At 42.7% G+C, this 23,168-nt stretch overlaps 2 protein-coding genes and 2 long non-coding RNA genes across 5 annotated transcripts; 1 reads left to right on the top strand and 3 right to left on the bottom strand.

Moving 5' to 3' along the window:
• Positions 1–96: 96 nt before the first annotated feature.
• fbxo16 (F-box protein 16) lies at positions 97–3,941 on the bottom strand. 2 transcript variants are annotated; one of them, XM_017030749.2, is made up of 8 exons: positions 3,356–3,941; positions 2,884–3,013; positions 2,635–2,670; positions 2,275–2,481; positions 2,031–2,195; positions 1,667–1,935; positions 1,198–1,309; positions 97–864 (listed from the first exon to the last, which is right to left on the bottom strand). In XM_017030749.2, the coding sequence occupies exons 2-8, from the start codon at positions 2,977–2,979 to the stop codon at positions 622–624; spliced, it is 1,128 nt and encodes a 375-aa protein (XP_016886238.1). In that variant the 5' UTR covers positions 2,980–3,013; positions 3,356–3,941; the 3' UTR covers positions 97–621. The 2 variants fall into 2 exon arrangements, with proteins under 2 accessions (XP_016886238.1, XP_008335389.1); XM_008337167.3 differs by having other exon boundaries at positions 3,304–3,940.
• Positions 3,942–4,615: 674 nt separating this feature from the next.
• fzd3a (frizzled class receptor 3a) lies at positions 4,616–22,255 on the top strand. Its single transcript, XM_008337166.3, has 9 exons — positions 4,616–4,820; positions 6,088–6,680; positions 14,957–15,153; positions 16,598–17,060; positions 17,153–17,452; positions 17,657–17,908; positions 20,861–21,009; positions 21,207–21,464; positions 21,549–22,255. The coding sequence occupies exons 2-9, from the start codon at positions 6,480–6,482 to the stop codon at positions 21,808–21,810; spliced, it is 2,082 nt and encodes a 693-aa protein (XP_008335388.1). The 5' UTR covers positions 4,616–4,820; positions 6,088–6,479; the 3' UTR covers positions 21,811–22,255.
• On the bottom strand, positions 8,327–16,708 carry LOC112486547 (uncharacterized). The gene is made up of 3 exons (XR_003049007.1): positions 16,578–16,708; positions 16,026–16,092; positions 8,327–8,803 (listed from the first exon to the last, which is right to left on the bottom strand). It is a non-coding gene; the product is annotated as an uncharacterized LOC112486547 (long non-coding RNA).
• LOC103398518 (uncharacterized) lies at positions 17,198–19,510 on the bottom strand. The gene is made up of 3 exons (XR_523510.2): positions 18,926–19,510; positions 17,624–17,719; positions 17,198–17,335 (listed from the first exon to the last, which is right to left on the bottom strand). It is a non-coding gene; the product is annotated as an uncharacterized LOC103398518 (long non-coding RNA).
• Positions 22,256–23,168: the final 913 nt, after the last annotated feature.

The raw sequence follows: 23,168 nt of genomic DNA, 5'->3' as shown, positions 1-23,168 counted from the left end.
CCAAAATGCCTTAAAATGCAAGACTAATATATCTTGCGTGAGACATCAACAGTCCTGTGATTTTTTTTTTAAATAAATAACACAAAAACAATTGTATAAAAATATAAAATATTAGGTATTTAATTGGCTGGTTTTCAAACACATACAGAGAGTCACTTGATGAATATACATAATTATATTGTTAGTATCCATTTGCGTTTTTAATTATATATGATAAACATGTACATTACACGATGACAGACTTTACAAATAAAATATTGAACTATCAGCTTATCCCATTACATTAATAATAGATCAGACTTAATGAATAAAACAGTGTCAAAACTTTTTGAATCATTAAAAAAAAATGAAATACTATTCATAAATGTATAAATTGATCATGGAAAAAATAACAAAAAAAAGAACCAAAATACTGTAGGTCAAAAGGTCATACTGTTGCTAACATTAACGAGATAAATGGTAGCAGGTGTGTGTAATTTATCATTCGTGAAATTCTATATTATAAACCTGTCTACTCTTTGGTAGCCTGTACAGTGACAGTGTAGGTATACATTTTTAAATAATAAAAATGGAGCTGAAAGAGCGGTGAAAACACTGAGAGAAAAAAATACGCTGTTTCCACTAACTGGGAGAGCTGCGTTGTGAGCGTTGACATGCTCGGAGCACCGCCGCACTCAGCTGAGGCACAGCTGATCTTATGGGGCCTGGACGCATCCCAGCGTTCCAGTGGGCTGAATGCAGAAGGCTCTTAGCGCCTTCCTCTGTGTTGGGTTGGCCGTTACTTGATGATGCCCACTGAGGATGATGAGTAGGTGGGGCGGGAGTAGGAGAATGTTGGGGTCTGTAGTTGGAAGTTAAAAACATCTGAAAGAGAACAACAGACTTTGATTACTGTGTTAATTATTGCATATTTATTACCTCAGATTATAATGCCTGGGTGTCCTCTGTCTCACCCCTTCTGTCTCTCTCAAACTGTACTCTCAGCTACATTTAAACATCTCCTCCTCTCCATCACCTCCCACTCAGAGCGGCGCATTAACAACAAGCTTCTCGGTGTAAACCCCTCTCCATTATGTATAATGCCTTCTGGTTGTGGCGTCTACAGAGAATTGTGCACATTCAATAGCCTCACTTCGAATCAGACGTGAGGTCACAGTCACTGCTGACTGTGGATGTGACGAATGGGGCGGGGCTTACCATAGATTTGGCTTTGCGGAGTTTGTAAGTAGCTTCAGACAGGGATTTTCTGCGGCCTTCTTCTGCCGTGACTGGGTTTCCTGCGTAGCTGAGGGATGTGCTTTTGATGTGGCTGCAAAAACAGCAGAAAGTATCAAACATCAATGAAAAAAAAATTGTTTTGTTTTGTTGGTTTTTTTTCATTTTTGAGGTGGAAATGATAACCAGTTAGCATTTATGGAATGACTTGTTTATGGGATGTATAGCTAAATGCTGCATTTCAAAGACTAAAATGAAACGAAACATTGCAGGCCATTTTTGCTGCTATGTTTGGGATATAAAACATCAAGCGCATCTGCACACTACAGACTCTAGTAATTTTCTATTTTATTTTGAAAAGTTGATTTTCAGAATTATCATTTTCTATTTTATTTTGAAAAGTTGATTTGCAGAAAGCAAACATCAGAATGTTTTATTGGTGCTGTCTTACTTTTTCAGCCGGTGGTCTGCAGGGCTCAGGTTGTCCAGGTAGTTGAAGCGAAGCGTGTCCTTGGGACGTCTGTCAGAATGTCTCCATGGAGGCAAAGCTTGGCTCTGCGGCTTGGCTTTGGTTGATCCGTACCTGAGGCCCTCTTTGGCTGGCTGGGCAGCAGACCCCTGTCGCCCCTCATGGAGTGAGGCTGCGTGTGATTGGTCTTTATGTTTGTTGTTGATTGTTGCTAAATTAGGAGTTGCGTACTGGGGCATAAATGTGGCAGTCTAAAGAAAGGGAAAGAATTTAAAGCCACATTTTCTCATAGACATTTGCTACGTTTCTGTGACATCAGCCCAACGTACTGATCCTGGATCATCACCTTATGTCGAAGTAGTCGCATCTCCTGCACTGTCTGGATGTAATGTCTCTTCCAGACACCTTGCTCAAAAGGCGTCGGCGAGTGACTGATGCACCAGCTCAACTTCAAACACTTGGGCATCCACAGCTGGTCCAACTCCACGATGCTCTTCCAGTGCCAGCTCACCTGTCCACAGTACTTCAGTTAGGTTAGGTTCACATGCGTCAACTGGCCCACAGGTCACAACGCTGCTCAGTCTGGATACCTGGGCACATCTGCAGAGGCTACGGGGGTCCAGGAAGGAGAAGATGTAGAGGCTGAGAGCTCGAGGCAGCTCGCAGGTGAAGTCTGCAGCCTGTAGGGGGAGCCGTCTACTCACAATGAGGCTCAGGAACTTGAGTTGTTCTCGTGAGCAGCTCTTTACAAATGTCTGCAGCACTGCCCTCCTCTGGCTGTCAGACCACCTGTCAAACTGGGTAAAATGAAATGTGTATTTTTAAAGTATTTTTATTGTTAATGATTTACATTTTATTCTGTGTAAACCAGCCTATTTCATAACCAGTGCACAGTAACCATCCATGATAGTATTTATTCTCTGCTATTGTTGGCGTTTGAACTTACTTACCCATTTGGACAGTAACGTCTGTCGCTCTTCAAATATCTGAAAAAGAAAAAGAAAATTATAATATTATGCTTTATCAATTAAATACATGCAATAAATCAGAAGGTACATTGAATCATAGGGAAAGGTAAAGACTAAAATCCTGAAATGTATTTATATATTTTTTTTACTGCTACATAGTATTTTGTATTGTTATGTCATGACATTTAGTTGCTTATAAAATTGCCAATCTAGAAAGTCAGTGAAGTTGACCTTGATGTTTGCAGCAGGGTGGTTCAGAGGAGTCCAGGCGCTCATTTTTGTCTGCATCCCGCTGCAGTTTGCCGGTGACTTCGGTTCCTGTGGCATCTCAGGTTGTTATTGTCACAGTGTGACGGAAGAGCTACAGTAAACAAACAAAAAAGTAATGTATTTTCTTTCCCATACTTTGTTTGTGTAATGTCAGGTTATCAACAATATACAGTACATCTGATCAAGCACTTTTAAGCTTAGCTAGCTTAGCTTAGCTTTAAGCTTAGCTGAGCTGTAATCTTAGCTTAAATGAACAAAATGAAAAAAGTAAGACATCATGAAATGTTCTTATCTCCCATGTTTCCATGTACCCTAAGCACCGAGACAGGAACAAATATGCACTACTGGCTGTAAAACTCTATTCTATAGTATTGGACTCACCATTACTTTCTCTCAGCTGACAAAAGGACATAAATCCAGGTCTTAAACTTACGTATCCTGATGCCTTTCTTTGTTTCTCTGTGCCAAACTCCTACTTTTCTCCTCTCTTCCCTTCTTCCCTGTGTACAGTTTACTTGTCTCTATAGTTACGCACAGATTGTCACAGCCTGTCAGGCACAGGAGGAGGAGGAGGAGTCACTGCAAAGTAAACCATGCTGGAGTGTGGAGTGTGCAGTCTTCAGTTGCTCTAACGATGACAAATGTCGAAGCAGAAGGCCTGACACGGCTAATACTGTAGACAACAGCTGCTCTGGCTACGGTGATACTGCAGAAAAATAGACCCGACTGATTGTTTTTCTGTGTAGACCCATCTTATAAATGTGCTATCGCCCCTACATCCAGTATTGACCAACAGAATTAAAGGTCAAATGAAATAAATGGCATCTGCGAAAAAATAGATAGATAGAACTAGCCGTGTTTTGTAGTATTTTTGTGTGTTTCTCGGCGGCTTTTGTACATGTTTATCCGCCCACATGTTATTCTATATCACCCTGCGTGAGAAGTTCTTTATTCAACAGTAGCAGGTCCTGCTGCTCTTGCTGGAATAGATGATTACTGCAATAAAGGCAGAAAACCTGCTGTGAAAGAAGAAGGGGGGGGGAGGGGGGGGCAAAGGGTGGGTGGCAGGAGTGTCAAGCTACAACCACAGAGGCAGATCGCAACTGGAAACCTGCCAGCAGTTCTGTCCTCAAAATAAAATAAAATAAAAAGAGCCACAGCATATTTTGATGTTAAGAGTTATCATTCAGTGTGTGTTTTTACTGTAAACTTTACTATTGTCATTATTGTGTTAAATGGGTGGCTGGGATACTGTGTCCAGAGGTTTTAAATATATAAGGTATTTAAAATAAAATATATTTTTTTTGTCTCCAGAAACCCTATGTTCATGTTATTGTGCCATACACTTAGAAACGAAAAAGAAAAACAAAATGCCGACTTCTAAACGACAAACCGTAATTTGTGCCATACACTTAGAAACGAAAAAAAAAAAGCCGACCTCTAAACGACAAACCGTAATGCTATCACTCACGTTGTCCTGGTAATGTGGCAGCACAAAGGACAGTTGGTAAATCAGGGCCCTTTTTTCCTAAAATCGATATAAACTTCTCAAAACTCTCAAAATACTTAAGACAACACCGTTGTTGTTGTTTTTTTTTTCATTTTGTATATTAAATCGACAAAATATTCAACATTACAACGATTTAGCCGAAGAGACGCAAGTGTTGCGTATGCTTTTATTTTGAAATGAAAAAGGGGAAGCTATTTTGAAAACCAGTGGTTCGCTTGACTCTGGGCAGGGTGCCGGCACAAGGAGGGAGGAGGACAGAGGAGGAGGAGGAGAAGGAGGAGGAGGAGGTGCAGCTGGTGGAGAGAGGCACGGTCAGTCATTGTTGCTGACTGGTGGAGAACCGGCGTAGACGTCGACGCTGCACGTAAATATTGACCACAGCAATCAGGTAAAACTGTTCCACATTGACCTGTTTAACACACCTGCATGTTGTTTTTTTGCAACGCACAATATCTCCGGTACCGCCCGGCTGGGCTCGATGAGCTCTTACGCCGAGCAGCTCGTCAGATCTGCCACGGTTACTATCAGTCACGAAGTAACCGTCATCTTTTGTCTGCGCTGCGTCTCATGTCATTTGTATTTGCCTTTACGGAGAGGCACGGAGTTGCATTAGAAGGAGACAAACAACATTCGTTCATTTTTGTTGTAAAACCTGTTTAGTCATGAGCAGTAAACGTGTGTTTTTAATGTGCAGCCGCGGAAGGAACACCGTTAGGAATGACGCACAGGTACACGAACACATAATCGCAACAACTGCCTTTTAAAACATTTCAAAAATAATTAAAAATAATAATAATAAGGGCGCGTTTATTAGGTAAAAATAAACGTGTATGTGGAAGCCAGTTACGTGGTTTTCTCAATGATCGGTAAAGGTAATGTTATTAGTGCATGGGTGTGGACTGATATAAAAGTCGATGCGATTTTAACGTAATCGTTGTATTTTGTATGCTGGACAAAATAAAGGAAATAAACTAAAAAATAAAAATGAGTATGAATAATGGTGAAGGACTGGAATGTTTATTTACATGAAGTAAATACTTGTTTTGATAAAAGCAATAGGATAATTGTCTAAAATATAATTATTTAAAAAAATACATGTAGACCTAATACAACATTTGTAACATAAATTACAAAAGTAAAGTTTTCTCAATTGTAAGTGTAGTGTTAAATATAAACTGATATTAAAGTATAATTCACGTGTAGCCATGTAGTATTGAAACGTACTAAATATTGAAGACTTGAAGCAACTAATATTTGACCAATACAATACAGTAGTTGTGTTAAATTTGACATTTAACAATTTTCAGTTATCAATTGATTTTTTTTATTAGTTTAGCATGGCGGTACAATATAGAACAAGATGTTCATTCACACATATAAGGCATTTATGTATGTTTTTAAAATTAAATTACGTTTTTACTTTCAATGCTGTATTTACTGCAGTATAATATTGAATATAATTATTGTTGCTAATCCTTAATTAATCCGTAATTAATTTGCAAAGCCCATCATCACCTAAATGATGTATTAGCAGTAGTTAGCCCATCATCACCTAAATGATGTATTATCTGTATTACTAAATGATGTGTTTTTTTGTTTCATTTATCATTTAGCCATTGTGTTTCATTAGGATTTTTGCTTTGTTTTTTTTTCAGATCTTGATGTAGACATTGTGTCTATCGGTGCTTTCAATCTGAATCTCTCTAAGGCATCATTGCTGTCCATCAAGGAAGGAGATGATAGGAGGCCTGTGAGCAATTACCTACTCCAAAAGAGCACAGTGTCTCTCAGGTGATGGAGGTCTTGTGAGACTCTCAATCCACAATCGCTGTAGTGATGGATGGCGTCAGTGTCAGCCATGGCTGCATCGTTGGATTCTGCTGGTCCTGTCGCGCTGTTTTTCTGTGATCTAAACTCCAGAAGGAATCTACCAGGCCGCTCTTAAGCCTTAAGATTCGGGGGGGAAAAAACTAGATGCTTACAGGGTTAACGCACTTCTCCTAACCTGCCATCACTGGGTTGTTCTGCGCTGCTCTGAGGACCCGTCATGGATCTGCTGTGGGTGCTGTCGGTGTCCATGTTGACAGCTTGCGTCGCCATTCCAATGGATGCTGCGGCAGGAAGCCACAGTCTGTTCACGTGTGAGCCCATCACGCTCCGCATGTGTCAGGGTCTGGCCTACAACTCCACCTTCATGCCCAACGTGCTGAACCACTACGACCAACAGACTGCTGCTCTCGCCATGGAGGTAAAGTGCGCTGTTTTATAAATTCTGTCGTCTATGCTTGTCGTAATAACAAAAATTAAACAAACAAAAAAAAAGGTTTCTAACCTTTATCAGTGTTTCCAAACCAGATTGTGGAGCACTGTTACGTTCTATTTAATTACTTTAGGCACATTAATGGCTCTGAGGTCTGTCACGCCTCTTTTCTGGTCTCTAAAATTTCATGCTGTATATTAGTAATTTACTGCTCTCTTGTAAGTATATTTATTGTCTACTGATACATAAACTAGTAAAGTCTGTATATATATACAGACTTATATATACAGACATATATATATTTATATATATATATATATTTAAATATCTCCAGCAAAACTGTTATTATAATAGTTATATTATAATATATATTATAATATATATTATATTATATAATATACGACTTATATATATATTACTCGTATATTATTTCACAATATATACACTGTAATTATAAATATATGTGACGTTAATATGATGACATATGACAACAATGCAGTTGCTAAGCTAATATGACATTCAAGTCAAGACCAAAGTCTATAAAGACATCAGCAGTGATTAGCTGTCATTAGTGATCGAAGTGGTTGTTGTTTCACAAAAAGAACATGTTGTGGCTCTGATGTCATTTATCTTCAGTGTGTAATCGTTCATGGTGTACACACTGATTACAGTAACTGACGTTTGCTGACCAGCCAATAATGGTGTTTTGCTGCACAGTGACAGTGCTATTTAGCAGAAACTCAATTATGGTGCTGACAGACATTAAAAGAGCAGTCTTCCTGTCATTGAGGAAGATGTGACAAACAGAATACCTTGCAGTATGGGAGATTTTGTAACTTGTGCAAAAGTTTTCCAATTGACAAGGTGACAATGTCAATGGCGAATTAGAAACGTGTAGAACTTACTATAATGTCCACTGTTCTTGGGGTAAATGGGGTAAACTTCACCCTCTGATTGCTTTATTTGGGATTCCTGACCCCCAAACAAGACGTTTCTTATTGTTGCATTGGAATTACTCTGTTTTCTGGGAGATGTTACCTTTTTTAAACTTAAGAAAATAAACACAGGTTGAGAGGATGCAAACACTTAGTTCCCCAATGGGGGGGGTCTGTTTTCTTGTTGTTTTTTTTTTTTTTTTTTTTTTTTTTTTTTTTTTTTTTTTGGTCTTAATACAGCCAAGATCCAGTTCATGGGAGAATTTAAAGTCTGCACCATGTTGAGTGCAGCCAAATAAGAATTGACAGTTGATTTTAAAGGGGAATTAGCGCCACTGAATAGCCTTGATAATGATGATGAATGCCCGGCATCACGGAGAAGCCAAGAGTTGGATGTGAACCAACTCCTGCCATTAATGAGCTTTTTGTCCGAACCCCCTGAAGAGTTGTCTTTTTTTTGGATTTGTTTTTCTTTCTCGTCCTGCTTTTATAACGACTTTTTAATGTGTTTTAAAGTTTGGAGGGGAAAAAAAACAACCACACTATAAATCATCATCACATTAACTGATTATAATAACGATTTAGGTCAAGTTGGGATTCATGTGCCATCTCTTTGTCACTATTTAAAAATTCAAATCTTTTAGAACATAGTTAAGTTATTTTAATTTTTAATGTTATGAGAATTTGTAAAAACGTCACTATTTAAAAATTATTATTTACATTTTTTAGTTTAATGTTAATGTTAAGAGAATTTGTAAAAATACAAATATGCACTGCAGTATGGCTCTCTTTGGATGATTAGTTGTTCCATTCTATATTTGACATTGTCTGTTTTAGTTTAGATTAAAAAAAATATTAAGTACGTGGAGAATGTATTTTGAGGTTGGAGGTACCCAGATTTATACATTTTTTTACAACAATACAACAAAAAACAGTTAGAAATAAACGTACTATAAATAAGTGTTTACCGCAGCCATTACTCATTTTCTTTTCTTTACAAATACAGCATTTACCTCAGTGGATCCATCCTCCGTATGTTGTCACTGACCGTCCAATGACCCCAAAGCTGAAGTGGCGCGGCGGCCTCAGGGCTGGGAATCCACTTTTTCCCGTGCCATAATGGTACCGTACTACCCTCGTGTGATAAGCGGGAGCGTGGCAGATCTTCCTGACGTACTAAAAAGAAAAAAACACAAAAGCAAAAAAAAAAAAAAGCCCTATGAGTGTAAGCGATGTTGATTTCCCACATTGACTCAATTTATTTTCGATGAAAATAGTCTGTGGTGGATGAAATTAGCATCAGAAAGCAGGGATTATTCACAGTCTATCATAGCTAGTATTACTGGTAAAAAAAAAAAAAAATCTTTGATATACTGTATAATGAAGAACACGTTTTTTTTAATAAGAGAAACATCTTTTGGCTGAACCTTGCCATAGCAAATGTCTTCAGATATCCAAAGCAACACATGTTACATCTTTGTTTATTTAATACGTTTCTTAAACGATTTCTGGGAAATGGAGAGCAAAAGTGTCCGACTGGGGTTCAGTGACTTGAGTTTGTGTGTGGGGGAGGAAGGCAGCGGCGCGCGAGAGGAGGTGGGGGGGGGGGGGGGGGGGGGGGGGCAGCTAGAGACAGGACAGACGGAAGATAGTAATTGAATTGGGTTGTTTACATCAAGTCAAAAGCCAAGCAGTAAATTAGTTTGTTTTTTTTAATGGCTTCCAAACGTGAAGAGAAGATTGAAAATTGTAGCCGTTGGTTCGTTTTCCCCTTTGTATGTAAAGGTGGTCTTTGCTATGCACCGACACAAACGGGGGATCTCTTTTTAATCACCTCACTGTCTTCCACTCATGTCATTAAATCAGCCTCTTGTCTCAGGTTTACAGTCTGCCCAGATACACTGTGTCCTGTTACTGCATGCTGTATAGAACATCCCTGGTTCTCCAGGCCATGTTGAGTGAATGGATTAATGAAGGAAAGGTGACGTGCGTGTGTGTGTGTGTGTGCAATCTTAGTGTGTATAAAACAGCTGACAAAGATGTGCTAACAAACTTCAGTCTGTTAAAAAAAAAAAGAAAAAAGAAATGTTGCAGTGCACTAAAAAAGTAGCCCATTTAACATGCCTATTGTGTTGGCGAGTAAAGATGTAGCCCACAGAAGTGCACTCACACACACACACACACACACACACACACACACAGGCAGACACAACATGGTCTGATAAATCCTACCCAGCGTGACCCGGGCTATAAAAGAGCCTCTTGTTTTATTTAATGTCCAACACCGTGTTTATTGGCTGTAGAGTGAATGAGCAGCACATCCTGAGAGCAAGTCGCTGGTCCACATCCTCTCTATGTGTTTGTGTGTGTGTTTGTGCGCGCGCACATCCAGACACTACGTTCTGCCAGAGCGTCAGGTTTTCAAAACCTTTCTTGGCCATGAATGGCACGCTGACTTGATTGACCCATCCCTCCTATCTTTCTCTCTCCCCCTCTCTCTCTCTCTCTCTCTCTCTTCCACCCAATGCACCCGTCCCTTTTGTCCTCCCCCTCCCCCTATGCTAGGGCTCACGCGTTGCCCAGGAAACACTCCCAATTGTGCTATTAACAAAGGGAGCTCAGGCTTTTTTTTTTTTGCCTCCCGGGAGGTGGTCCCGTTCGCCGCGCACCCTGACCTCCTCGAACTCCACTCTCCTGCCCATGCCGCCTCCTACTCCTCTTTTTTTTCTCTCTCCTCCTCCTCCTCTACCTCCTCCTCCTTCTTCTCCTCCTCCTCCTCCCCGGTGATGCATCACTCATCACCATGGCGCTGAGCTTGGAAATTTGAAGAATTGGAATGGCAGCAGAGGAGAAAAGGAAATAACGGGAGGAGTGAGTAAGGGCAGAGGGGGCTGATGGGAAGAGGTGACTGAGCGGTGTTTATAAGAGAACAGATCGACGCAGACCGGGCGGCCGTGATGGTGATTCATCAAGTCACTGCATCGAAGCAGCTGATTCACGGCCTCTATTAAAAAGTAATCATTTAAGCATTACAAAGAATTAAACAGCCAGACTTGGACACTCGGATGACTTAACGGACAAAGCTGTTTTAATAATTAATGTCACTAAAAATCTGTAGTCAAATCCCAAACTGCTCAGAGGTTAATCCAAGGTCATTACTTGTTGCCCGCGCTGAACTAAATACATATTATTTATGTAAATGAAATCATTAATTTTGGGGGGGGGGATTATTTATGTAAATGAAATCATTAATTTTTTGGGGGTGGATTTTTTGTCTATGAAAGACTTTAACATTCACTTAATTATCTTAATACAGATCAGTGGTTCTCTTAGATCTTTACATATGACTCTACATTGACCTGCGTGTCTTGTCTCAGTGTTCTCAAAGTTAGGGGATTTTTGGTTTGGGGTTAAAAAGTTAAGCTGTTTCCCCTGTCAGGAAATGAGTCGTTGCCTCAGGTATGGAGAAAATCCCTCTGCCAGTCATCTTTTTAATATGTGTGTGTGTGTCTCTGTCTGTCTGAGGGATTTTGTTGTGTAATTCCACCACCATAATGATCTCTACAGTTTCCCTGACTAAAGGAAAAAAACACTGACGTACAGCAACATTAAGAAATGTCTGCAGAAAAAACATATTTTGAAAATGATAACCAAGATGTCATTGAGCAGTAACAATTTTTAAATCTTCCATTTGAAATAATATAAATACAAATAGAAGGAATAAAAGCCTGAACTGCGATGTCTGTGTGCGTTGGATTGGCGTATTATTTCGGAATCCTCCGACATCAAAAATCCCCTAACAGAATCCAATGAATACATAATGACTGTAGCAGTGCGGTTGCAGCTAAAGTTACATTAGCGCACTGCCCCCCCCGGGGCTCACAACATTCAAAAGAGTAGTCTATTACATACTTGATCCTCCTTAACATGGCTGACAACATTGCAACAAACCCTAGCCATTCTTCGGACCAGTGGTTCACCAGCTGTTCCCAGTTGCAGCCGTTAACACGGCATCACTGGGAGGAATACCTGCGGGGCTATCTGTGATCGTAGGTGTCAGGCTGCCGACTGCGTGGCAGAGCAGCCGTATGTCCACCATCAACCACCCGCTCAGTCCTGCCCACTCACATTATGGTTTGGCTGAGGTGGGGGGGGGGGGGTGGGGGGGGGGGGGGGGGGGAGGGGGGGTGTTGGAGTCAGATGGAGGATGCGAGTGGGCAAGAGTGTATAAATAGAAAAATGTTGAAGAAGGGTGGATGGGAAAAGTGGTAGCTGAGCTTTCTATCCCTGGTGGAGAATCTCCTGGTGTAACCCAGATACTTATCCATCCGTTTCGGCCCCTCTTCTCACTTTGTTGTTCGACACAGCTGAGTGTGTTCTGTGGAGCGTGTCAGTGGCTACAGGGATCATAGCAGAAAGAGGCGAGTGAAAGAGGGAAAGATACAAACTCACTTTAGGTCCATTAGATAGTGGTTGAACCCGTGCGCCAGGGTACCAGGACCGGAGTCAGAAATGTGACAGCGATGCATAAAATGCGGCGGTGGGGGTGTGACGAGGAGGATAATCAGTACATAATCATGCAGACTGGGCGGGGGGGGAACGTCAGGATCGTGTGCCTTTGTGTGTTGCTTCTCCGGGGACTGTAATAGCACGCTCAGGTTTCTTTGACCTTGTTGTGCCTGGATGTGGAAACCTAAGCTCCTCAGTTTGTGAAAACTTGAACAAGGGCTTTGATGGTGATTCTTTATCTGTTCTGCAGCGGTCCGGGTGGTCACACTGTACCTCTTTTATTGTGGTAGAACTATAATCAATGTTAAAAGTGAAACTGCTAACAAGCAAAAGCAACATCACGAAGGTTGAAATTGGGCCGGGTCAGGAGCAGAGAGATGGAGCGTTCGTGTGGACTGAGATACTGTAAATGACATGTAAATGTCATGTAAAAATCATCATTTTCTACGCCATCTATTAGGCAAATGTGGGTGTTGCAGGGAAAAGGCAGAAGTATAACGATATACTGAATGAATACTTATGACCATGTGATCTATTAGGCAAATGTGGGTGTTGCAGGCAAAAATGTCAACAATTCATGTTTACTGAATGAATACTTATGACCATGTGATCTTTTTTAATACATCTGCAAAAATGTCAACAATTCATGTCAATATGAAATGGCTGCAATATAACAAAGAGTAAAAAATTTAAGGGGGTCTGAATACTTTCTGTACCCACTGTATATAAATATAATGATATAAATAAATAATAATAATAATTTGGAAAAGTTTGGCGGTCCAGATTAAAAAGCTACACGGGCCACATCCGGCCCCCGGGCCTTAGTTTGCCCATGCCTGACCTAAAATTATATTGATTACACAGTGTTTCCTTTACAATTATATTTTTTTTTTCTGGGATGTTTGTGATATTGTAGAACTATTAGACTTAAAACCAGAATTAGACAAGAATTAAAACCCAATCACACAATTTAACACTAATTTGAACATGGAATCCAGGCTTTGTGCTCGCTGCAGTAATGGATCCATTCAAATGTATATGTATTCTCATGCTTCTTAGATCATGTGGCCACAAGTGTTCTGCGGGTGATCGTGTCACCTAATAGCGAAGCGCGGTGAAATCTGACGACTCCATTTGTTAAGAAATTACACGATCCAATGGCTGATGAGTCTCAGTTATGACAGGCGTGCGAGCCACTAAAACTGACCCTCTGCGTTTCGCCGCGGGTATAAATAACCTTGAACTCTTTCTGTGGACTTGATCCCATCGGTACTAACGGTTCCAGGATCCGTTAGGCCGGCTAATGTCAACTGACAAGGGATATGAACCCAGGCGGTGACAAATTCCTCACGGAGATGTGGACGCTTTGTCTCCCCAAGGCCAAATATAATGACCATTGATAATGTTTATACAGACAGATACCACCTGTGGGTGACAGTCAAAATTACACTAGGAGATGGATAATTGGTGTCAAATGGTTAAATATACCATCTTAAAATTGCTTTTAAAAGCATTGTAAGGCATGGTAAAAATGACACCCAATCTATATCCAATATTTCTACAGTTCATCCAACTTGGCTCCAGTGCACAGCTGGTGCATGTTGTGTTTTTGCACACACTGCGGGACGCAGTTTATGTTTCATGAAGCAGCTGGAGCTTAAATTACCATCTCCAGACCCGGCATGTGTTTATGGAGGCTTCAACTTCGCATCGGATGCCAGCGTTGCGTCAGACCAGCGAATAACTCTTCGACTGACGTGATTGTCAAATGGATTGTGAGAAACTGGATAATGTTGTCGAATCCTAGTTGCTCGTAAACTACGTTAGCGTTCATGTTCGCCAGCGTCTTTTCGACACTGAGCTCTAACCCTGTTTTAAAGTGTCTCGTCAGAAAGCGCTGTCTCTAACAAACCGAGGGACACATTTTCTTGTCCTCCCCTCTCCACACCTATCTCCCACTTCCCATCCCCCTCACGTGTCATACAGACCACTGTCTTTAAATTGGGGGAGGGTGGGGAGTGTTTGTATGACAGATTGGGTGGAGCTAACGCAGTCACACAGCCGTGAGCTGTAAGTGCAAATTTATGTGTTAAGACATGTATTCTGGATAAAAAAGGATTGATCAAATATGGACTTTTGTCTCGGTTATACACACACACACACGCACACGTTTGACTTTTGTCTCGGTTATACACACACACGCACACGTTCCCATTTGCATATTAACAGCATTCCCTCTTAGACGCCGCTGCACTCAGACCACATCTTGGCTCAGTTTAGGTGCGAGATCGTTATTGTGCCTCCGGTACGTGCATGTGTTAGCATGTTAATAATATACTTCCGCTGCAAGGCTCTCTTGTGTTTAAGTGCCCATCATGTTACTACAGCGTGTCACTCAGCCACAGCTTGGTCCTCCTCTTAACACAAAGACCCTGTCAGCAACAGAAGAAGCCCACTGTGGGTGTATTTGTTGGGGGGTTGGGGGGGGGGTTCGTTGCTCATCTTGAAGACGATGTGTGGAAGTTAGAGAGGACGGAACATGGGAGGAAAATGGGAATGTGAAATGATTTGGGTGGAGGGGGATTAATAGGAAAGAGGCCAGAGTTGTTTTTTTAAAGACTCATCTTCAAAATCTGCCCAGCGATATGCTCTACTGATCTCTTTGTGCTTTGTGCTCATGGCATTCAAGGGGGGGTCTGCACCTCAGATTTAGAAACACAGGTTTGACGTCCAGAATTTCCGAAAAAAGCAAAAACTTTCCAAGCTATTTCAACTACTTTTACTAAAAAACTACTGTTTGTTTGTGCTCTCTCGCTGCAGCCGTTCCACCCCATGGTGAACCTGCAATGTTCCCCAGAGCTGAGGATGTTCCTGTGCTCCCTCTACGCCCCGGTGTGCAGCGAGTACGGAAGGATAACTCTGCCCTGTCGCCGCCTGTGTCTGCAGGCCAAGAGCGACTGCTACAGACTCATGGACATGTTTGGTGTCAGTTGGCCCGAGGAGATGGACTGCAACAGGTTGTCAAAACACTCATCACTCTCTTTCTCTGGATTTATTTTGGCACGGACTAGTAATTTAAGCAGATGTTCTTTCGGGTGGGAGGAGCGGCAATAAAACAGCAGAACAGCGACCGTGGATAAAATTAGACTTTAAATGGCCCCCGGAGAAGAGCAGTACGAAAAATAATTAAATCAGAAATCTAATAACAAAACTAGTAACTAATTAAAAATCAAACTTTAAAAAAAAAAATTGAGTTGCAATTTAAATTGCTCAGACGTTAGCTACGACGAAGCTAATTTCACACCAAATGTATCAACAAATGTCGATCGTTGTCGAACGTGTTTTTCCCGGCATCAAAAACAGTCCTTGAACATATACATTCAGCCATTACTGCCTAATCCTTTTCAGGGTCGAAGGGGGGTGGGGGTTCACCCTGGATATTCACCAGCACATCACAGGGCCACATATAGACACAGGAACCATTCACTTGCACGCTCATACCTCGGGTTAATTGGACTTTAAATTGACCTGAAGTCTGCGTGTTTTTGGAACCAGAGAAATCACTCTCCCAAACAGGGAGTTCACACAGGGAGAACACAGAGAGAGAACACAGAGAGAGAACACACAGGGAGAACTCCATACAGAGAGACCATTAATTCCCTCTGGGGATCAAACCGGTAGAACCACTAACCTCTCCCTCACTCTGTGGGCTACATTAACATATTAAAAACCAAAAAAAAAAAAACCCCAATAAACAAATGTAGATGACGCTACGTCGTTCAACGTTAAAAAAAAAAAAAAAAACAATAAACAAATGTAGATTACGTCGTTCAACGTAACATCAGGGAAGTCACAGTCGGAGACACCTGCTGTCGTGAACGTAACTCACCCAGACATTGTCCCAGCACATTGATGGTCCACGAACGGGAAACCCCTGGAGAATTCTAGGTCCACATCTGTGAAAGCAGTAAAAACATTTTTTATATATTAAAGCCTGCCCCTACGAACACGGTGCAGAGTTATACAGCCAGCTGACAGGAAACAGTAAAACAAAACACATGCTTCGTGTTGATACTGGGCGGAACTTTGAGGCTGTGAAGGGTTTTTTTATATGAATATTTTTTCTGCTTCTACTTCAGTTTATATGAGCCAGTTGCGGCCATTGTTAATCCTGTAATGTGTTGCAGTTAAAAGGGTGATCTGTGGGTAAAGTGTGACATGATACTCTGGTGTTGTGTCCTCAGGTGCTTTGTACTTCCTTGAATACATTCCTGTTCTCTGTTATTTGTCACTGACTGCCATCTAAGTCAGACCAATACAACTGAGAAGGGACGTTTAAATGTTTCCATGGTGACGTTCTATGACAAGTTCTATCACATCAAACCACCCTTAATAAAAACAAATACGTGGTATAAGGGTAAAAACATGACGTTTTTCTTACCATGTTTCCTCTCCTCTTAGGTTCCCAGACTGCGATGAGTCCTACCCCCGACCTGTCGACCTCCTCTCCAGCTCAGACTCGACTGAGTCTCCCATTTCTGTCCAGAGGGACTACGGCTTCTGGTGTCCCCGTGAACTTAAAATCGACCCTGAACTTGGCTACTCCTTCATGGGCGTCAGGGACTGTTCACCTCCCTGTTCCAACATGTACTTCACGCGCGAAGAGCTGACGTTCGCCCGATACTTCATCGGCGTGGTGTCCATAGTCTGCCTGTCGGCCACGCTCTTCACCTTCCTGACTTTCCTCATCGACGTCTCCCGATTCCGTTACCCAGAACGTCCGATTATATTTTACGCCGTGTGCTACATGATGGTGTCCCTGGTCTTCTTCTTGGGGTTCCTGTTGGAGAACAGAGTCTCCTGTAACGCCTCCAGTCCCGGCAGGTTCAGGGCTTCAACTGTGACACAAGGCTCCCACAACAAGGTCAGAAAATGAGACGCCGTCCTTTGGAAATGTTTTTGTTTTTCCTCTACCTGCACGGCAGACGATAATCCTGTCCGTTTGTCAACCCTCAGGCCTGCACTCTGCTCTTCATGGTGCTCTATTTCTTCACCATGGCCGGCAGCGTGTGGTGGGTGATTTTGACCATCACCTGGTTCCTGGCTGCCGTTCCCAAATGGGGCAGCGAGGCAATAGAAAAGAAGGCTCTCCTCTTCCATGCCTGCGCCTGGGGCATCCCGGGGGTCCTCACCGTCACTCTGTTGGCCATGAACAAAATCGAGGGGGACAGCATCAGCGGAGTGTGCTTCGTAGGACTCTACAACCTGACAACTTTGCGCTGGTTCCTACTGGCCCCGCTGGGATTGGACGTAGTGGTGAGAACCCACTTTTATGGTCACTTGGCCATCCCAACATTCTTACATGGGATTGGACGTAGTGGTGAGAACCCAACACACCCAAAACACAGATTTTTTTATCTAAGAGTTTTAATAATTAGGCCTTCAAACGTTGTTTTTAATCACTCAAGAAAAGCCGGCACTTCTTACGTTACACCTTCTTCTTCCGTCGTGTCTTCGTAGGTCGGCGTGGCTTTACTTCTGGCAGGAATAGCAGCACTGAACCGCGTCCGTATGGAGATCCCACTGGAGAAGGAGAACCAAGAGAAGTTGGTCAAGTTCATGATCCGTATCGGCGTGTTCTCCGTTCTCTACCTGGTGCCTCTTCTCACCGTTCTGGGCTGCTACCTCTACGAGAACAGCTACAGGACAGTCTGGGAGACGACCTGGGTTCAAGAGAAGTGCAGAGACTACCACATCCCCTGTCCCTACCAGGTACAACAAACACTGCCATGTTATATTTTTAAAAATTATTATATTTGATAACCTCTGTTGACCCTGAATAAGAATTATCCAAGATAGTCGACAATATTTATTCTCATTCTCTGTTAATGGCATATCAGTGTGTGTGTGTTTGTGTTACTGTTCCTGTTCGTTGTTGCCCCGGCTGGTCCCTGTCCTCTCTGATAGCCTCCAGTATCAGCAAACATAATGGTGGCGCTGTGAATAATTTAAACGCTCGTCCCTCTGCTGCCGCTCTGTTCCCTACAGCCGGGTGTCACCGCTCATGTAAGCAGCTGTCTCCCTGTCTCTCCACGTCCAGGGTAGACGTAGTTTGTGCTACATCAGGCCAATAGGAGTGTTGTGAGCGGAGGTCAGTGTGTCCGGTGTATGTAGGGACTCAGTGAGGTGTGTGTTAAAAAAAAAGGTGCTTTCAGGTTGTTGAAAGTGGACTGGGTCTCTGGACAAACGTCCATATGGACACATTTTTATTTACAAGAATTGTATTCGATTTATTGGATAATTTTAAAGGTTCTGAATCATTTGTTTACATTTGAGTGAATGATAAAAAAAATTATGAGAAATTGCAGGTTCTGTCTATTGATTTCAATTTGATGTTGATCGGAATTCGAGTACCAGATAATTTCTTTAATGATTATTTATTGTAGTTTCGTGGACTGTATGTGCCCCCCAACGTCAGCAGGAGGCACTGTTCTCCATTGAACTAATGCTGTCCTTCAAAATAAGGGACTGGAATCGATATTGAATGGAGGGGGGGAGTGTAGGGGTTGCAAAGCATTGATGGATCTGTATTTTTATCCACCACAGGGGGGTGCAGTTTACACTATTCTGTCAATGTAATAAGCTAATAATGAACAATAGTGGAATTGTTGGTTTTTATTTATTTCTTTATGATTTATTCGGCTAATAATGAACAATAGTGGAATTGTGGTTTTTGTTTGTTTATTTCTTTATGATTTAATTTCACATGAATTCTCAGTTAGTACTCACCCTGACTGGCTTTAACAGATGATGGTCGTTCTCTATGGAGTTGTAGGTTCCCTCAGTGTGTGTGTGGTTTCTCTGGTTTCCTCCCACAGTCCTAAAATATGCAGATTGTGGATTAGGTTAATTGGACACTCTGAGTTGACCTCAGTGAGTGTGAATGTTTTTTTTGTCTAAACGTGGTTCTGTGATGGACTGGTCAACTGTTCAACTGAGTGTACCCTGCCTTTGACTGGTGACTCCTGGGATTGGCTCCAGCTCCACAAACAGGATTAGGAGGTAGAGGATGGAAGAAAGAGCACCGCATTGTGTAACGCGGTGGCGCAGTGAAACGACGTTGCGTGTGTGCGTGCGAAACAGTGTCGTTGAGGTGGAGCTGCTTTACATCATAATTAAAGCAGAGCCTGTGCTCTTTACACACACACACACACCGGACAATGGTGTAGTGAGAAGACGACGCTGCGGACAGGTGTAAAACTACACTCTGCAGCCAACCCACTCCGACTGAGCTGTGTTGGAGAAACCGCACGTTTGTGTTTGTCACACACGATATACAACCGAGAGAAAGCTCAAACATAAAGACCTTCCCTGAGGGGTCAGACTTTGTACACACAAACGCACGCACGCACGCACGCACACAAACACACATGCTAACACGCAACACAGGCATTTGTAAACACAGGACAAACTCCTTTCCAAATGACCAGGCTAACATGAGCTAGCTATAGTTGATGATTGTAAGCATATATTTATATTTACTCGTATAACTAAATATACCTAATATATATTTGAAATGTGTTTCGATACTTTGATAAAACACATGTAGCTAATGGAGCTGGAGCTCTGAGCTGCCGTGTTGGTTGCACTCGGTGAACCACGACCACAGTGACTCCTGCAGTCTCTCCACCTCTTATCTCTCTGCTGTAACGATTGTATCAGTGGACAGCTCAGCCCCGGGCTCTGTGCCTGGCCCACTCATAATGAGGCCATCATGACGACATCGTGTGTGTGTGAGTGACTGCACATGAGAATGTATGTGTGTGTGTGTGTAGGAGGTAGAGGGGGAGTGGGTGTGAGTCTCTGCATGTTGAGTTATTGTTGCTATGGCAGAATAAAGCAGCAGTGCGGCAGCTGTGCTCAGGGAAACAATAGACTTTATATTTTTATACATACACGGTTTGAGGGCGTGTTTTTTGCGTCAGCGAACAGCGTCGTTATTGAACGGGAAGCTCCTCGTGATGTAAAGGATTTCAACTAAACGCGATCTGTGGCTTGACTTTATATTTGTAAGGGTACACCCGCTCTGACACAGGTGCTGCATATTTTTGGGCCCACTAGTCTGACAAGTTCAAGGGGTTGTCTTTGTTCAATTCTCCTATGAATAATAACAACAAAGAGACACTAAAAAGTAGCTGTTTTTGCTAAAGGGTGAATAACTCAAATGTATAGAAAGAAAGCTACAGCTGAAAAGATGGATCATGGTCTGTTGTAATTGGGACAGAACTCTTTGGAAGTCTGGAATAAAAGCGTAATATTTCAAACATGTTGAGCACAGAGTGTACTTGAGGTGGTGCTCCGTTTTGTTTTCTGCGGATTCAGGTCTAGTTTCAAACCGGTGCAGACCATAGATGGCGGGGTGGATATGGAGGCCGCTACTGTATCTCCTTACAAGCTTTCTTACAAAGGGAGGCCCTGCAGAAAGAGCAGCTGAGCTGCACCGAGATCTCATTACACATTGATTTCATTCATCACAAACCTAAGGCCACATTAGTTTCTCTCTGTATATAATTTTCCCAGATCAGACGCAAGACAGAGATCAGTGTTACTCTTTGAGTCTCTCTGATTAAGCTCCTCGAGGACTCAAAAAAAAAAACAAAAAACAAAATGTGACACTGTTTTGGTTCTATGTCTTAGTTGTCTCTGTCCTTGTTGTCTCCGCAGGTGGACAGTACCAGTCGTCCTGATCTCGTCCTGTTCCTCGTCAAGTACCTGATGATGCTCATCGTGGGAATCCCCTCCGTCTTCTGGGTGGGGAGCAAGAAGACCTGCTTCGAGTGGGCCAGCTTCTTCCACGGCAAGAGACGCAAAAAGTACGTGTTACTTTGTGATAAAACTTAACCTTGTACATAAACCACAAAAAAAGCAGACACACTGCACCACTGTAGCTAAGGCTAAGCTAACTTAAAAGCAGACACACTGCACCACTGTAGCAAAGGCTAAGCTAACTAAAGCTAACTATGGTTACCCTCTCCTTACCTCCCATCTGCTCCTCCTCCTCCTGCTACAGCGCGATGGTCAACGACAGCCGTCAGGTTCTGCAGGAGCCCGACTTCGCCCAGCTGCTGCTCAGGGACCCCAACACGCCCATCGTGAGGAAGTCGCGGGGCACCTCCACGCAGGGCACCTCCACGCACGCCTCCTCCACCCACCTGGCCATGCTGGACGAACCACCCAGCGCCAGCACCAGTCGAGCCGGCTCCGTCCGCAGCGCTCGCTCCAAGATGAGCAGCTACCACGGCAGCCTGCACCGCTCCAGAGACGGCAGGTGGGGGTTGTTGTTGTTTTTAATCGCATTTTAACTGTTAATAGAATTTTCCAGCTCTTAACGCAAAATTGTTGTACATCGCAGATACACGACCTCCGGTTTCAAAGCTACAGAAGAGCGGATGGGCTACGGCAGCATGCCTCGCCTCAGCGACCAATCGCAGGCCAAACACTGCAGCACCAATCGCCTGGACAGCCTGTCCCCGCACGGCTCCACCCAGAGACTGGAGAGCCAATCACGTCACAGCAGCATCAGGGACCTGAGCGGCAGCACCGCCCAGCCGGTTCTCAGCGTCCCGGGAAACGGAATCCACAAAGTGCTGGAAGAGGACGGAGCCACAGCTTGACCTCTGACCCCTCGCCTCCCCCTGAAAATGTGCGGCGACGTCAGAGCAACAACAATGCGGAGGGAGAAACAATGAGCGAGGATTCAGATGAAACTCCTCCTGGAGAACGTCCCGTAGAACCATCTGTGTGGATCAATGCCTTAAAGACTCTCTCAGCTTTATCTGAATCCAAAAAACTCCAGTTCTTTTCAAAATGGCTCCACGTCCAGACGTCTTCGTCCGACCTCCGCGACTGAGCCCCTACAGACAGAATGTGACCAACACTGACAGACTGCACTGATTCACCTCTGCTCCTGCTGTACTTGTATTTGTGTGTGTGTGTGTGAGAGCGCGTAAAAGACTGTGACTGAGACAACTGTTGGTTAACAGTTTGTCTCATAACTCGTTGGTGTTAGCGGCACTGAAGCGGTACTACAAGTCCGGGTTCCCGAGTCGAGCCTTTGGAAAAAAAGTTTGTCTCATAACTCGTTGGTGTTAGCAGCACTGAAGCGGTACTAGAAAAAAAACATTAAAGCAGGGTATGTTTATTTTTTTTTTTTACAGATTTCCCCTAAAAACCTCTTACATTTCAGGTTATTTTTTTGTACTTTTATCTCTTAAAGTTTAGTCATTTTACCTGCAGAAACTATTTATTGAGTGTCTTTTTCCACCTCATTCTGGTAGAACCGTCAGATTAGAAGTTTAGGGAACCAAGAATAACTCCGAGTGGATTCCTGCCTTAAACCCTCTCTCAGCTTTACCTGAACTACTAGCTCATCCCAAAGTCCAAACCAACAGAGGAATTTATCCAAGTCCCAGTGATTTGTTGTTTTTTTTTTTCAACTTATACCGAAGACTCTTTCTTACAAAAGGTACTCGCGTTTGTCAACAACAGGAAAAATGTCTGACTCGTTTTTGTCTTTTTAACTGAAGGGCTGAACCAGACGCCCAGCTCATCTCCTGCCTTACAGCTGTGTTCAGACAGAGTGAGAAGCTGAATTCTAAGACGTATGATTGTAACAGCTGAACACGACCAGAGACGTTAGACATGGTGCTTTTCCTCGGCGTACAACGGAACCGTCTCGTGTAGAGTAAACAACAGCTGAAAAGAAGAAGACCAGAAAGTCAGGCTTTTTCTCTTCGCATTCTGTCCAAAAAACACGTTTGTGTTTGAACACGTTTGAACAAATCCTTGCCCTTAAATTAGAGTGTGAATAGTTTCTCCTGCTCCCCGTGTCCTGATTGTATAGCTGCTGTACAAATGCTAGAGCCACATTTCTTCACAACTTGTGCATAGATGTAAAAACAGAGCTGTTGTTGTTGTTCATTTCAAATAAAGTTGTTTTTTTTTAAGGTGAAGTCTTGGACCTGGTAATATA

Source organism: Cynoglossus semilaevis, unplaced genomic scaffold (genome assembly GCF_000523025.1).
Source record: "Cynoglossus semilaevis isolate Cse_v1.0 unplaced genomic scaffold, Cse_v1.0 scaffold419, whole genome shotgun sequence".
Lineage (NCBI taxonomy): Eukaryota > Metazoa > Chordata > Actinopteri > Pleuronectiformes > Cynoglossidae > Cynoglossus > Cynoglossus semilaevis.
The sequence above is the reverse complement of the archived record's forward strand: the minus strand, read 5'-3'. Positions and strand labels throughout refer to the sequence as shown.

Coding starts and splice junctions, on each gene's coding strand:
- fbxo16 (XM_017030749.2), bottom strand. CDS start 2,979: ATGCCACAGGAACCGAAGTCACCGGCAAACTGCAGCGGGATGCAGACA. Junction 1,936..2,030: donor TGCGACTACTTCGACATAAG/GTGATGATCCAG, acceptor CCCTTTCTTTAG/ACTGCCACATTTATGCCCCA. Junction 865..1,197: donor TCCGCAAAGCCAAATCTATG/GTAAGCCCCGCC, acceptor GTTCTCTTTCAG/ATGTTTTTAACTTCCAACTA.
- fzd3a (XM_008337166.3), top strand. CDS start 6,480: ATGGATCTGCTGTGGGTGCTGTCGGTGTCCATGTTGACAGCTTGCGTC. Junction 15,154..16,597: donor GAGGAGATGGACTGCAACAG/GTTGTCAAAACA, acceptor CTCTCCTCTTAG/GTTCCCAGACTGCGATGAGT. Junction 17,453..17,656: donor CGCTGGGATTGGACGTAGTG/GTGAGAACCCAC, acceptor GTGTCTTCGTAG/GTCGGCGTGGCTTTACTTCT.